This window comes from Mytilus trossulus, chromosome 2 (assembly GCF_036588685.1).
Source record: "Mytilus trossulus isolate FHL-02 chromosome 2, PNRI_Mtr1.1.1.hap1, whole genome shotgun sequence".
Taxonomy (NCBI): Eukaryota; Metazoa; Mollusca; class Bivalvia; order Mytilida; family Mytilidae; genus Mytilus; species Mytilus trossulus.
The window spans coordinates 69,890,007-69,905,740 of record NC_086374.1 but is presented as its reverse complement, the minus strand read 5'-3'; the positions used below and the strand labels follow the sequence as shown (position 1 = coordinate 69,905,740).

Genomic DNA, 15,734 nt, shown 5'->3' with positions numbered 1-15,734 from the left:
TGTATTCTTTATTTTGTCATTCCCTGGTCACGGATTATCTGATTGATAGGTGTCTGAGTTATACCCCTCTTGTATCAAATGTTCCATGCTTATTATGGATCGAGAATTTAATAAAATAAATCCTTTGATAATTTCAAGTCATCACCTTGGTGAGGTTCATGTTGCTTAGTCTTTAGTTTTCAATGTTGTGTCATGTGTACCATAGTTTGTCTGTTTGTCTTTTTTCGTTTTTAGCCATGGCGTTGTCAGTTTATTTTCGATTTATGAGTTTGACTGGCCCTCTGGTATCTTTCGTCCCTCTTTTAGCACTGACTAATAAGCTTTTCGTGTAAACATGAAATGAATAACATCAATGGTCTTAAATAAACACTATAAAGATCGACGTTTGAATCAAGAAAACAATTATACACTTTTAAATTCATTTTGGTCAGAATCGAAGAATACCAAAAGTGTTCCCAAGAATCAGTTACATTTAGCGTATCCAATGATATAATTGAGAGGACTGGTTCGTAATCATTGTCAAAATGTCAGAAACAACCAATGCAAGCAAGATCATTTTATTTTATTGTTTATTTCAGGAGACAAAATCACAAAAGTGAAATCGCAATTTCAGAATCTAATGCATCCTGGGTAATATTTTCTAAAAGTGTACACCAATACGTCGTGATTGGTTAAAAATGTCATAAACAATGGAAATGTAACCAATGAAGTGACGTTATTTTCGTTTTGGGGTACGAACAATGAAATTACCCATGATTCTTTAGATTCTGAAACGGCCAATTATATGATTCATTCATAACTGAATTAAGAATGAATCGTATATATATATGACAGTTAAAATCAGTTTAAGTTAATATGAGCTGACGCATATTAATTGACATATAAAATAAATGTTGTTACTATGTTATTAACCAATCCTGCCGTAACGTGAAACTTTAATGTTGTTTGGGAAGGTTGATCAACATGGTAATTCGAAATGAGAAATTAATGAAAATGATAATAAATGTACACATAAGAATGACATATTTGATAATTCAAATCAACCTGTCATTAATAATTGAACACAATAAATGTATCACACACAAATAAACACACACCCCTTTTTCACACACACACACGAACACTCTCGTTCACACCAATGGGAGTATAATTAATTATAACTTCGTCACCTTTTATTATTTGATAATAAAGATGTGAAGAAGTCATAGTCGTTAAACATTCAATAAAAATTTTAGTTCCCAATTAATGTATCGTTTCTTATTGATATATTTCAGATACTGTATCATTTGACAAACAAATTCTTTGTTTTTTATTAGTTTTTAGTAACAGTGCCTATGTCATGACAGTTAAGATATCAACATGTCATTCGAAAGGGGATAATGGGTTTATTTGGTCTGTCCAGAATTTACATGGAAGTTCTACATTAAGTATTTATATTGACACTTTGGTCATCTGCTATGTCCTATGCCATATATCTAAATTGCACTGCTATTGTTAATGCAAGCCATTTTTGATTCCCAAAGTATCCAATTGATCGACATAATCTTTTTACAACATACGGCGAATGTCAAAATAAGGTGGATTTTTATGAATGAGCATTCGTAATTCTAAGACCCACCATTTCTAAAGAAAAAGAATATTTCTTCATAGAAAACCCATAAGCAATGCGCGGACAATGGTGCTGGTATTGTCCGTGTGTTTTACCTGAATATTGGAATCATTGCATTATGTTAAACTATCAGCATAGTTATCTCGGATCAATGAATACTACTTTTGCTTTCATACATGAAAATATATCAGTACATTCTAAGAACATTTCTCATTGTATTTGTACGCCTTGAACAAGTACTTTCCTTGACAAATATGTCTGGCATTTAACGGGATTTTAATATGTATCAGCTGAAATTTAATGTGTGATAAAGTTAAGAACATTATAAGTCGATCGACATTTTTTTTGTTTTTTGGAACAGTACTGAAGTACCTACATAATATTGTTCTGCATAAGATTTAATAACAACATTTATCATCAACATTAGTTTACTGATTAAAGTTTATAAATGTTATAGGTGTTATATATGATCCCATGGGTTATCCAGACGTTGAGCAAATGTACATACACAAGTAAACATGACTATATACAATTGCATTGTATCATAATGATGTTGAGGAAGACTCTGTCGCGAACGATGACAGCCATATTGGATTTCAGGTTCAAGGTCAAATTAAAATCCACCTGAGACGCCAAGTAAATGCAGATGAGACAAAGCCATTCTACTGTTGTCATACATTACTTTCGAAATCTGAAAAAACAAACATAAACAGTTTATGATATAGTTATGTACTTACAAATGAACAAGTATACTACATATAGAAATACTGATGAAACCCTAGATGTACAAAGCGGCATAACTCAACAATTTCATTCGTAAAATATTATGCAGCTCACTCAAGAAAATAAGAATCAACTTTTTTACTCTATTTCATTAAATATAAGAATTTACCGACCACCAACACCACAATGAAGCCAATAGTGGCCGGGCGGAGGTAGTGTTTAATACCAGGCAATCTATAAATCAATCATGTACGTAAAGATTATATAGTTATAAAAAAAGTAAAATCACAAAAATACTGAATTTAGAGGAAAATCAATTCGGAAAGTCCATAATCACATGGCAAAATCAAATAACAAAACGCATAAAAAAAACTGTCATATTCCTGACTTGGGACAGGCATTTTTAAATGTTGAAAATGGTGGATTAAACCTGGTTTTATAGCGCAAGTTAATTCTAACATAACAAATTGTTATACACCAGAAGCGCTTTTCGACAAATTAATCCTCTTACAATCATTTAGAAGTGGAATTGATAAATGTAATAGAGACAAATAACGTGTATTTGGATTTAGGCTTCTAATCTTTAGGATCCCTTTCAAGCTCTGTTTTTATAGATGACGAAGCACCTTCAAAATCACATGTAACAATTATAACGACTCACCTTGTTCATTGTTATAGTTATCACATGTAACAATTATAACGACTCACCTTGTTCATTGTTATAGTTATCACATGTAACAATTATAACGACTCACCTTGTTCATTGTTATAGTTATCACATGTAACAATTATAACGACTCACCTTGTTCATTGTTATAGTTATCACATGTACCAATTATAACGACTCACCTTGTTCATTGTTATAGTTATCACATGTAACAATTATAAGTTATCACATGTAACAATTATAACGACTCACCTTGTTCATTGTTATAGTTATCACATGTAACAATTATAACGACTCACCTTGTTCATTGTTATAGTTATCACATGTAACAATTATAACGACTCACCTTGTTCATTGTTATAGTTATATCGTGTAACAATTATAACGACTCACCTTGTTCATTGTTATAGTTATCACATGTAACAATTATAACGACTCACCTTGTTCATTGTTATAGTTATCACATGTAACAATTATAACGACTCACCTTGTTCATTGTTATAGTTATCACATGTAACAATTATAACGACTCACCTTGTTCATTGTTATAGTTATCACATGTAACAATTATAACGACTCACCTTGTTCATTGTTATAGTTATCACATGTAACAATTATAACGACTCACCTTGTTCTTCGTTATAGTTATATCGATACTGGTTAATTTTAGTCTGAAAATATGCAAATATTCTCTGACTTGGTGTAAACTGTTTTACCCGCTGCCGACATAATGGGCACTTTGTCTGACTTTTTAAAGATTCTGTCATACACTTCTGATGGAATGCTGAAAATGAGACAAAAGTTTTGTTTCGACTTCATTGTTTTAGTTCATGAAATTTATTTTCACAGAATTGATTGTTCTTTCATCAGATATAAAATTTACATATACTGAAAACTATCAATTTCAAGTCATAACAGCAAGATAAAAAATTATCATACAGAAAAAAGAACCGGGTTATTTTTAATATTAATTGAAGTACGTAATTTATAAAACAAAGACGTCGTTTACTTTAGTAAGGACTCAGTTGGTGCATCTCAAGGTTATATCTTAAAATCCTTAGAGAAAAATGGTAACATAGTGTTTTCATCCCTGTTCTATTGCAGAGCAATAGTTAAACGAAATTAAACAATAAAATCATGTAAAACAAAGAAACCATACTTTGCTAAGATAAATGTTGAAATAATCAGACAAATACAATTCCACTTACTATGGTTACAATGAAGTTTAACAATTTGGCCCATTCTGGAATCTTTGGTATCTAGACAGACTCCACAATCAGAACCTAGAAAATATAGATGCCATTGTTCCAAAATATCAAATTAAATTATATTGGATTGGTGTTTATATATTCGAATATGAATGTCAATAAAAATATTGTCTAATCAAAATGATAATAAAAATTCTATCGGTTACCCTGGTTTAGAATTTATCTCAATAATCCGTCTGATCGATACGACCATGTAACAAGCGATGTATAAGAACGAAGCCATTTAATTGGAATGGGGACATTAATCTTAATTTGAATCGTAAATGGAGAAAATACACTATCTTAACGTAAAAGAAGTTCTGAACACTTGCAACAACTCATTCAGAGGTCTGGGCGTTGCCTATTGTATAAAACACCATTTATCTACAACATGTCCTCATTTCAAATAGCAGTTTAGATATTTTATATTGGTCACTGCCTATCGATGAAGCTCAATATGATAGGTTTTTCTAATGTGTTCTCAATATGAGTATATATGAAATATTATTTGCTCCCGTTTGTTGAAAAAAAATGCAATCTGACATCAATGTTTTCGTAGAATCGTTCAGTATGGATATGATACACATCCTATGAAAATAATGTTTGTCCCTAAGGATTGTTGTTGTTGTCCTCAAGCACAATTTGTCAAAATTTGGACCTAAAAACTTATATATTCTTGGATGATTTTCATATTTAAAGACGAACACCATGACAGCATAATGATCATTAAAAAAAATTTATGCAATTTACCCAAAACTTATTGAATTTGTAGACAGGTATTTTACATATTGTTCGACTTTACCTTAATTCTATGGAAATTTTGGACGGATATTGACCTCTTGTCAATTTACCCCTGTATGGCAAGTTGAAGTATATTTATCTCTATGATTTATAATTGAAAGTATGTGCTTTTCTTTTCATATCACTGTTATCAAAGGTCCAAAGAAGTAAATAGGGAACCAGTTTGACACTTCAGAATTATGAGCCGTCTTTGAAAGATAAAAAAAATGTTTTGATAAGGTGATGCCAACTTTACATATTAAAATATTAAAGCAAAACAATAATTTAAATGAGACATGACAAATACTTTTGCAACTGTGAACTTGGGTTACTTACGTTAAAGAGGTATAAGGCCAATTACTCCTGGATTTATTTCTCACAAACAATATTTTGGAGTATTTTCGAACATGTTTCCAAATGAATGTCTTACAATGCTTCCAAATAGTATCTATAATAGTATTGGACATCATTAGAATAACCTTGTATTATTGAAGAGAAAGGTCATTGTTAAAAAATCCAAATCATTCAGAAGGTAACTTGGAGCCTATTTATTGTCAATCAGATACCACTGCTTAATACATTCTTGTACACAACTTGTAACCTTTCTTTTCACCGACAATAAGCATTTTGATAGTATGGGAATATATAAAACTACTGTATATTTTTATATGTATATAAGAAAGACTCCTTTTTATTAAATTTTCAATATGTTTTAACAAAGGAGTAGGTCCGGTAAGAACCGATTTTGGCCTCAAATTTCAGTTTCATCTGACGAAAGATTTTGACCATTTATTAAACACTTAAGTGATCCAATTAATTATTGTGAAAGATTTTAACTTATTTAGTCATAAAAAACAATCCGATTCAAGCTCAAATATGAAAAATCTACCAAACATGCGAAAAAATGTCACTTTTCAGATGGTTTTTGTCAAAAACGAAAGTGGCCGCATCCGTGTTCATCCTCAACCTTTATATATGATATGTATTATCATCAAATACAACTTCCATTTCAATATTTTGGATGAACACGAATGCGGCCACTTTCGTTTTACACGGAAACCGTCTAAAATTTAACTAAAATGCTGGAATTGTGAAGGTTTCAGTAATTTAGCATGACTTATTGGTGCTAGTACCCAATATATGAGAATTGTATTGTCAAAAACAGCCCATATTTATGAAGCAGAACCATTCTACTATCCAATAAATAACTAAAAGTTTACATTTTAACAATTTTGTAAAACTGCTATATTTTGGGGCCGAAAAGGGGTCTTTCTGGACCTACTCCTTTAAAAACTATGTTTCTGAAAAGGCGATTTAGATAATTCCAAGGTAAAATAGCCCTTTTCCCTCTTTTCAAATATGTTTGTGAATTCATCTATGTTGTAACCGATTCGCACTTTAAATTAATAACACATTGTTAAATATTTTTTCTAAAATGTATACTAACAAAATTTTAATGTTTTTTTAAAAACATTAAACATTTTGAACCATTAATCTTTTTTGTAATTACATCAGAAAACATTACATACACTAACACTATACTAATCCATCATAAGTTTGTCTTAGTACAATAAAAATAACATTAACATCGGTCATTCACATTAATAGTGTGGGAAAAAACATTTAATTATAATGTACTAGTATTTAAACTCTTAAACTAGGCTAATTTACTGACAGGTTGCACTTCTGTAAATAAAGAGACAACGCAGTTCCACATAGGAACTTCTTTTCTTGTACGGCTTAACAATTGCCCCTTTTACCATAAAGTTTCGGGGAAAATATTATAGATCTACTATCCTTAAATGGAAATATGCAATTTTTTTCTGAAGGTCAAAACATAAGGTTGTTTGGCATAATTTCAACAAAGTCATGTGTATGGCTCGAGCTTCCAAGTGCTCAAACTTATGCTAACATTCTGTAGTCCCCCTTCCTTTAAGTTGAGTCTTCCTGAAATTCATTTGACCTCTATCAAACTATATGTATACTGGGAAAATTCCAAAGTTGTGTCTATGAGATGAAACATTGGGATCGTTTCACGGAACCAGTAGGTAAACGAAACAATTTATGTATGAATATTATACCATTTTGAATATGGCTATTCTATAGCATGACTTAATATAAAAAAAAAAGATATGGTATGATTGCCAATGAGACAACTATCCACAAAAGACCAAAATGAAACAAACTTATTGTTAACTCGTTTATAAAAGTAACTTTTGATATGTTATAAATAACTCATAGTTCAATTATCAGATGGAATTTATTACATGACCCCATTTGTAGCCTTTAAAATTTGATGTGAGTTTGTCTGGCGTTTTGGTTTTTTAAAAGCAAGTGTGTCTGCAGTTATGTACAAATTGACGACAGGACATTTCAATTATTTGAAAATTGATTGATGGCCATGAACATTTTGGGTGAATTAAATCTTGTTCCTTAATTTGAGTGGTCTATTTTGTGGTCCGAAACCCAATTTTCGTGCTGGAATTGAAAAACAATCCCGTTCTTGTAATCAACCAAGTTTAAAAGTTTATAAAAAAAAACATTGAATCATGTTCAAAATTAAAAGGAAAAATCCGGTGCTCCGGAAGTCACCATGGAAATCACCAGTCTTATTTCTCGTGATATGCCACATTAATTTTTTTCTCCATTTTTAGCAATGGTGTTGTCAATTTATTTTCGATTTATGAGTTTGACTGTCCCTTTGGTATCTTTCGTCCCTCCTTTAATTGGTCTCATAAACGATAAAAGGTGAACGCATGTGCTGCTATAGCAAGTGGAACATAGTCATGGTCATCTCTGACATATATTTCAGTACTACCATCCACATCATGCATGATGGCGTATGTAAAAGTCAAGCAAGTGAGTAGCGAGAAGATGCGGATGGGATTGTGGTAGCAATAAATGATACACATTCATTATCAATTGTGTATTTCTGCGTAACAATGGCGTTTACATTCTAAAGTTTTAACGGGATATTTGTTCATTTATTCACTCGTTATTCACTTGTTGAACCCCCCCCCCTAAAAAAAACAAACAAATAACGACAACAAAATAATTAAAACAATACGTGTATATATGTTATAATTATATTCTCACCCATAATTTTGGCTACTGGAATGTATGTTGCTTCTCTGTCTACGATAATCTGTACAAAAAAAACAACAACAAAAACATGATATAAAAGCATGTACATAATTTAGACTGCATTTTAAAAGTATATTTAGAAAATCGTTCAAGGTAATTAAATGGTAAACATATACAAAAGACATGTATACATGTGCTTTCAAATTGGATTCTATGAATACATTCCAATTTTTAGAACGTTGCTCTATTATTAAGCGTTTCGGCATTCTATTGTGGTTGAATTAAGAGTTGTTTGCAATAAACATGTAACGCATTCTATTAATAATAAATATGTGCACTTAATAACGTCTAGCTATAGGAGATAGGAAGCTATAATAATTTAAATTTTTGTTTAATGCCTGCAAGACTTATAAATGACTAAGCTGCAATACTTATGGTTTGTGATTTTAAAGCCCCAAATAAATTCAGTACACGAAAATATTAGTAGGTGGATATTTTGGAGGTATATACCATCATTCTTGAAATTTAAGAACCCGCGGTTAAAAACTGTAAACATAGTCGATTAAACACACTTTCTATAGCAAAATGTAAACTTGATTTGTTTATTTTTTTATTAGTGTTGTCAAAGAGTACAGTTTTGCCTAACCGGTTACTCGGATAATCGTTCGACCGATTGACCGGTTAACCGGTACTCTAAGTTGATGTCTGCAAGCCTTATCTTTTTGTACCTGACAAATGCACGCTTTTATAATACACTGAATTAAAGTTTGTCCTTTGTTTTTAAAGGGCTTGTCTGTGAGGATTTTTTTCGAAGTTTGACTTTTAATAACCAATACACCGTATTTTCTATGGCGTTTGTAATCACTTCAGATTGAAAAATCAAAAAAAAACTTGATCTCTTCGAATTCAGTTTTTCAGTTTTACGTAGATAAGATTCGAGGTCAAAATTTCTCCGGAAAATGACTGCGTCAATATAACAGTTACATTTCACTTGTTCTACTGGTTGATAGCGTTTAATATTGCCAGGTTTTTTTTTTATGGCCTTCCCGTTTTTGAATTATCCTTGAAGTTAGATAGCTTTGCTTTTTTGATACCTTCCTGTCTCTTTAACAGTGTCACTCCTACCTTTTTACTGTTCTGTTTATGTCTTTTGTTACATCGACAACACACAGCAATGACAATAGCTATCACTAGAGACAGGATTATTACCACTGTGGCTACAATATCACCGACCTTGAACTCGGTGTCATTCATTCTGTAAACATAAAACAATAGCTATCACTAGGGACATATTTATGACCCCTGTGGCCACAATATCACCGACCTTGAAGTCTGTGTCATTCATAATATAAATAGCTACTTTTTAGTATTACCAAGGAACGATTTATAACCACTGTTACCACAATATCACCGACCTTTAACTCGGAGGCATTCGTTCTGTAAACATAACAATAGCTATCACTTGGAACACATTTATAACCACTGTGGCAACAATATCATCGACCTTGAACTTTGTGTCATTTATCCTGTAAACCTTAAACAGTAGCTATCACTAGGGACAGGATAATAACTAATGTGACAACAATAGCACCGACCTTGAACTCTGTGTCATTCATTCTGTAAACATAAAACAATAGCTATCACTAGGGACAGGATAATAACCAATGTGGCCACAATATCACCGACCTTAAACTCTGTGTCTAAAACAATAGCTATCACTAGGGACAAATATATAACCACTCGTCGGCAATTATATCACCGACCTTGAACTCTGTGTCATTCATTCTGTAGACATAAATCAATGTTGAGCGACTTTCATACAAGTGAGAGGTTTTGCTAGCTTTAAAACTAGCTTTAATTCAACATTTTCTGCTTTGGAAAATGCATGTACCAAGTAAGGAATATGACAGTTGTTATCCATTCGTTTGATGTGTTTGAGCTTTTGATTATGCCCTTTTGTTAGGGACTTTCCATTTTTCAACGGAGTTCAGTATCCTTGTGCTATTACTTTTTGAAAGCAAAAACATTTTAATAATATATTAAAGATACATATTGAAATAATCATCCCCCTTCACATTTTTTATGCCTCACCTACGAAAGTAGAGAGGCATTATGCTTTCTGGTCTGTGGCTCCGTTCGTTCGTTCGTTCGTCTGTGCGTCCGTTCAGGTTAATGTTTTGGTCAAGGTAGTTTTTGATGAAGCTGAAGTCCAATCAACTTGAAACTTAGTACAATTGTTGTTTATGATATGATCTTTCTAGTTTAGAGCCAAATAAGACTTTTGACCTCAATTTCACGGTCCTCTGAACATAGAAAATGAAAGTGGGAGTTTCAGGTTAAAGTTTTTGTTCAAGGTAGTTTTTGATGAAATTGAAGTCCAATCAACTTGAAACTTAGTACATATGTTCCCTATAGTATAATCTTTCTAATTTTAATGCCAAATTAGATTATTACCAAATTTCACGGTCCATAGAACATGCAAAAGGATAGTGCGAGTGGGGCATCCGTGTACTTTGGACACATTCTTGTTTTTAATTAACACATTAAGGGAATTACAGGTTATACATGTCAAAAATGCAATTGTGTTCGCTCCAAGTGTATGATGCAGTGAAGTACTTTGACCACATTACATAGTTACACAGGCTTTCAAAGGATAGCATAACTTTTCTTATTTAGTTATGAATACTTAGTTTTCATATATTGCTATAATTGGAGCGTACACACAAAAGCACTATCTTGTTTCTCCAGACCTATTTTATGGTCAACCTTTCAATAACGAAATGAGATAGTTCAAGATTAAGTAAATAACCCTGTTTCATGGTGGCTTTTTCAAACCATACATTAGCTTTCTATAAATCATTCAAAGGTGACAGACGTACAATTGTACTAGTAAGTACTTAGAGGTTAACGTAACTAGTGGAGTCATGTAACCTACAAATTCAAATGTAAATAAATAAATGAAAACAAAAAAGAATACTAGTAATGGAAAAGATTAAAAACTATTAAACGTAACAACAACAATCTGATTTCATTAGAGTTCTTCTTTCTACTAAAAAAAAATCACGTTTTAATACCAATACTAGTACAGTTTTAATTTATACATATATCAATAATTTCTTATAAAGAAAAAAAATATTATAATATATGTCAGAATGCATTGTCAACCTAATTCTATACGTGTGCCGATTACTGCAAAATTGATAATTTACGTGCTTAAGACAAAATTCTACAATGCAAAATGCATAACATATTGCTTACGTTTAAGCACTATAGAGAATCATAGGAAATTATCTACATCAAAACAAAGCAAAATCGTCTTCACAATTGCACTTGTCTTGAGTTTAATATTAGTATTATCTGCATATCAAATGCGGATTCTTATATTTCACATCAATATGCACATCCGTATGTAAAAAAAACCCATATAAAGCCATTTTTATGGAATAACTATATAGTAATATGTCTGAAAACAACAGCATATACAATCACTGTAATTATTTACAACAACACAGATTACCAAAACGTACTCTACTTTGAAATTCTAATTCAACACTCTGTGTGCGTATTTAAAAAGCGCAAACAATTTCGCTAAATCATTTTAAGAATTGAATGCTTCTTTTTGTAAATTTATTGGGGAGTAAAAGCGTTGACCGAAGTACATTTTGTATGAAGCGCGGAAGCGCTTCATACTAAAAATGTGCGCACGGTCAACGCTTTTACAACCCTATAAAGTTACAAAAAGGAGCATTCAATACTTATAATTACATTTTTTAGCTATGATCATGAAAACACGAATTTTTTAAATTTTGTATATTATTCACCTGTGCACTTTATTGTGGGACCACGTGCTATCATGAATGAAAAGTTTTATTGAGTGATGCAATTGTTTACGGAATAACAAGTGATGTGCCGTTAGCCAATTAAAATAAAGTATTATACTGAAACATACATCTAATGTAATTATAAGCATGACAATGATATTATTATGGTTACAGCTCTTCTATAAAAGCATGCAAAACAACAATTTGATCAACTTGCTTGCTGTGTTTGCTTGGATGTTTGCATACAGTAGGTAGGCAGAGTTTCAATATATACTGGGATTTGATTAGACATGAATTAAAGTTAATGTTTATTGTCCAATCAAATTCCAGTATATAGTAAACAGACTACCTAGCTGTTGTTTACAAACATCCAAACAAACATAGCAAAAAATGTGATCAATAGTTTGCTCTGCATGCTTTTATAGAAGAGCTGTTATAACCAAAAAAACTCTCTCAAGTTATTTGTGATGCTTTCCTGATGGTTTAACATTTTAAATAACACAAAACAAATATACGATCACCATCTGTACACCCTGCTTTTTTTAAATGAAAAGAACTTAATTTTTTTTGCACCATTTAGTGGTATAAATGGTTTACATTTCAGATCAGGTAATACCACCTACCAAAATGTTAGAGTGGCATTAAATTCAGGACCACTACCATTGTTTGAGACAAATTTGGAACTTATTTGAACAAGTATTGGCGCTGCGAAGTTCTACTACTGTTACATGTACACACGAGTGTATGTACAACATTGCCTGACAATTCGATGTTAGATACTATTATATGAAAAACGAAAAACGAGAAACATTTATGAACCACATCAACAAACAACTACTGGTCACCAGATTCCAGGCGTTATGCATGGAATTGCTGTTAAGTATGTGATCACTCATATTGTTTTAAAAAAAATCGACCTCCACCTAACGTGCGGACCAGGAAGCAAACACTGTCTAGCAAACAGAAAGAATATAATAAGCATTAACATGTTGCTAACCTGTGCAGTGGAGGATATAAGACTAAATTTTTACTTTAAAATTTACCCAAATGTCGACTTTCCATTGAAAAAAATGCATCATACTTCTAGCCTAAACGCGCATCTCCCATTCGATAACGCTTCAGAGAATCCTTTTCACAATTATTGATTTGAATTTTGGCGCGAAAGCATAGATGAATTTTATGTCAGTTAGTATCAGTATTAAACTTAGTATTGCATTTTAAGATTTGAAAGCCTATTTTTTTCATAATTTGATCACTGGCTCCTGCTAAACCAGGGAACTCTAATTTGCGATCGACTCGCAAACTAATGCTATCAAGCTACAAACCCTTCAAAAACATTACCGCAATGAAAAGGTATAATCAGCATATATTATAATAATAAAATCCCAACTTACGTTTTCAGAAGCCTCCAAAATTTCCCAACTTGCGTGCAAACATGGGTACAGCTTGCAATGTGATGTTTTTGTCAAAATCAACAAATTAAAAGAGTTCAATCCTTCATAAAGAAGACAATTGGAACATTCCCCGTCTAAATACAAACATTTTTCAGCATAACCACGCGTCGAAGACATGATTATTTTGTATATATGCAAGGTTGGTTATTTTTAGAACAATTATACAGGGTTTTTACCTATGTATCAGGTATTTAATTAGGCGAAGCTTTTGTTTGTGTATTGAACACATAACATATGTCGATGACCTAAATAACTATGATCTATTATGTAAATACGAATATCACCGAAAACAATCTATTTCCTTATATTCAGTCACCAAGTTAAAAAGATTCTGAATTCACGTTTCGTTAAGATATTTGATATTTTCAAATCGATTATATCGACAAAAATGCTGACAATGCGTTCTTCATATTGATCTTTAGCTGCGTGTACAAACAGTGCATTGCAGGTATACACAGTTGTATATTTGCATTTCAATACACCAAATAGAAATTAAGAAGAAAAAAAATCATCAAACATTGCCAAACAAATTATGATAATTTGCCATCGCTTGGTTTCCGTTTTTCGTCATATTTTAAATGTAACGGTCATTTTTATGTTCATGTATTTTCCTCCTCAACTAAAACTTTTTGAGGGGTGATGTATGGAGACTCGTTACAAAGATTGATCACATAGCACTGATGGATTAGATACAAAATGATGCCACTTAATTTTGCAAAAACAACTTTTTCATGTAATTTTTTAATCTAATTTATTAGAATTATGAGTTAGAAACTTTACTTATAGAATAATGCACTTTTAAATGATCGATTGTAAGCCGGCTATAAACAAAAAAGAAAGACCACATTTTATACGGACGTTCTGCATGTAAACGAAGTCATATCCCTCTTGCTTTCTTTTCCCATGCTATACTTCTCCGATGCTCTTGTGGTAGCATGTTTGCCACGAATGCGGGAGGTCGCGGGGTCAACTCCCGACCACGACTACCCTAGATTAAAACATTGGTATTTGCTGGGTTTTTTTTCGGTCAGGATGTGGAATTGAGGAGTTTAAGCTAAGACTGATCGGTTCAGAGTCAGAATAGCGTGTCCGCATATAGTCTTCAAGTGAATTTTTACCTGGTTAATTATCGCGTTTAAAATCTTGCTCAATCTGTCGGTCTAGTACATTGGTACAAACACGGTTAATATGTATATTAACCTAACATGTGTTTGTCCTATATATGCATTTACGTTGCCACTGGACGTTATACAGCTATCCATCACCATAATCTTTCCTGACAAAATGCATTTATATAAGTTAAAATAACTTCTGCATTTCATTTTGACCTGCAATATTTTGTTGTTTTACATTTAATTATGAAAAAACTTTAATGTACAATGAGACATATGGTAGTAAGACTGTAATACTTCGAAAATAGTTATGACGATGATAATGATGTTTAAACGTTAGTGATTTCCTTTAAAATTCAAAAGTTAATCGGAAAAAAATTGACAAGAAATTGTTACCAATTTCTAAGTCATTATGTCTGTTATTTTAATGGTCTGAAAGATAAGTGTTGTTTTTAACCTTCTTAATCCTTCTAGAATGGAGCCCATTGTGGTCACATACAGATTAAAAGTGACTTATCTTTTTCATAATCATGCGCTGGAGATATATATATAAAGTCAATCGCTTGAGATGTAAAATCTAGTGCGGTAGATTTAGAGTCCAGCGCTGAAGATGCAAGCTCCAGCGAGACAAATGTTATGTCTAGCGCTCAAGATCTATAGATATAGAGTCCAGCGCTGTAGATGGAAACATCAGCGCTCAGGATATAAATCGCAAGCGCTGAGCTGTACATTGTTAATTGGGATTTAGAGCATTGGACTTTATATCTACAGCACCGGACTTAACATCTCCATCGCTAGACTTTACATCTCCAGCGATCGTTATTTCATAATCTACATGCAGTGCTAGACCTTCCATCTCCAGCGTTCGACATTAAAAATCACAACTCTATATCTTGTTTAGACCAACAAACAATGATCATTAACATAAATTATAAATAATAAGTCACAATAAGATGGTCTCTTGAAATACGTTTCACTGTATTCGAAAAAAATGGCATTATGATAAATTGTTTGATCTTTAATTTGAATACTTATATAGAAAAAAATACTTGTATGGTAAGATTTTATAATGTCCCTGGTACGAGTACATTTTTTAATCTTTACCAATGTTGTCATGTGTTTTTACTGTGCTTCATATATAGTCAATGTCAAGGTCGTTAAATACCACCCTCTTCGACGTGTTTTTATTTTCTTTCAGATCAAATAAAATGCTATCATTTCGGTGCAGGAATGTCAT

At 32.0% G+C, this 15,734-nt stretch overlaps 1 protein-coding gene across 1 annotated transcript; it reads right to left on the bottom strand.

Moving 5' to 3' along the window:
• Positions 1-547: 547 nt before the first annotated feature.
• Positions 548-13,497, bottom strand: LOC134707897 (uncharacterized). Its single transcript, XM_063568048.1, has 6 exons — positions 13,326-13,497; positions 9,236-9,365; positions 8,123-8,171; positions 4,208-4,282; positions 3,628-3,783; positions 548-2,300 (listed from the first exon to the last, which is right to left on the bottom strand). Exons 2-6 carry the CDS (start codon positions 9,362-9,364, stop codon positions 2,281-2,283), a joined length of 429 nt encoding a protein of 142 aa, XP_063424118.1. The 5' UTR covers position 9,365; positions 13,326-13,497; the 3' UTR covers positions 548-2,280.
• Positions 13,498-15,734: the final 2,237 nt, after the last annotated feature.

Bases quoted from the DNA above. Each gene is read 5' to 3' on its own strand.
- LOC134707897 (XM_063568048.1), bottom strand. From the start codon at position 9,364: ATGAATGACACCGAGTTCAAGGTCGGTGATATTGTAGCCACAGTGGTA. The intron at 3,784-4,207 runs GTAAGTGGAATT...TCTCATTTTCAG, and splicing joins TAAACTTCATTGTAACCATA to CATTCCATCAGAAGTGTATG. The intron at 2,301-3,627 runs GTGAGTCGTTAT...TTGTTTTTTCAG, and splicing joins TAACTATAACGAAGAACAAG to ATTTCGAAAGTAATGTATGA.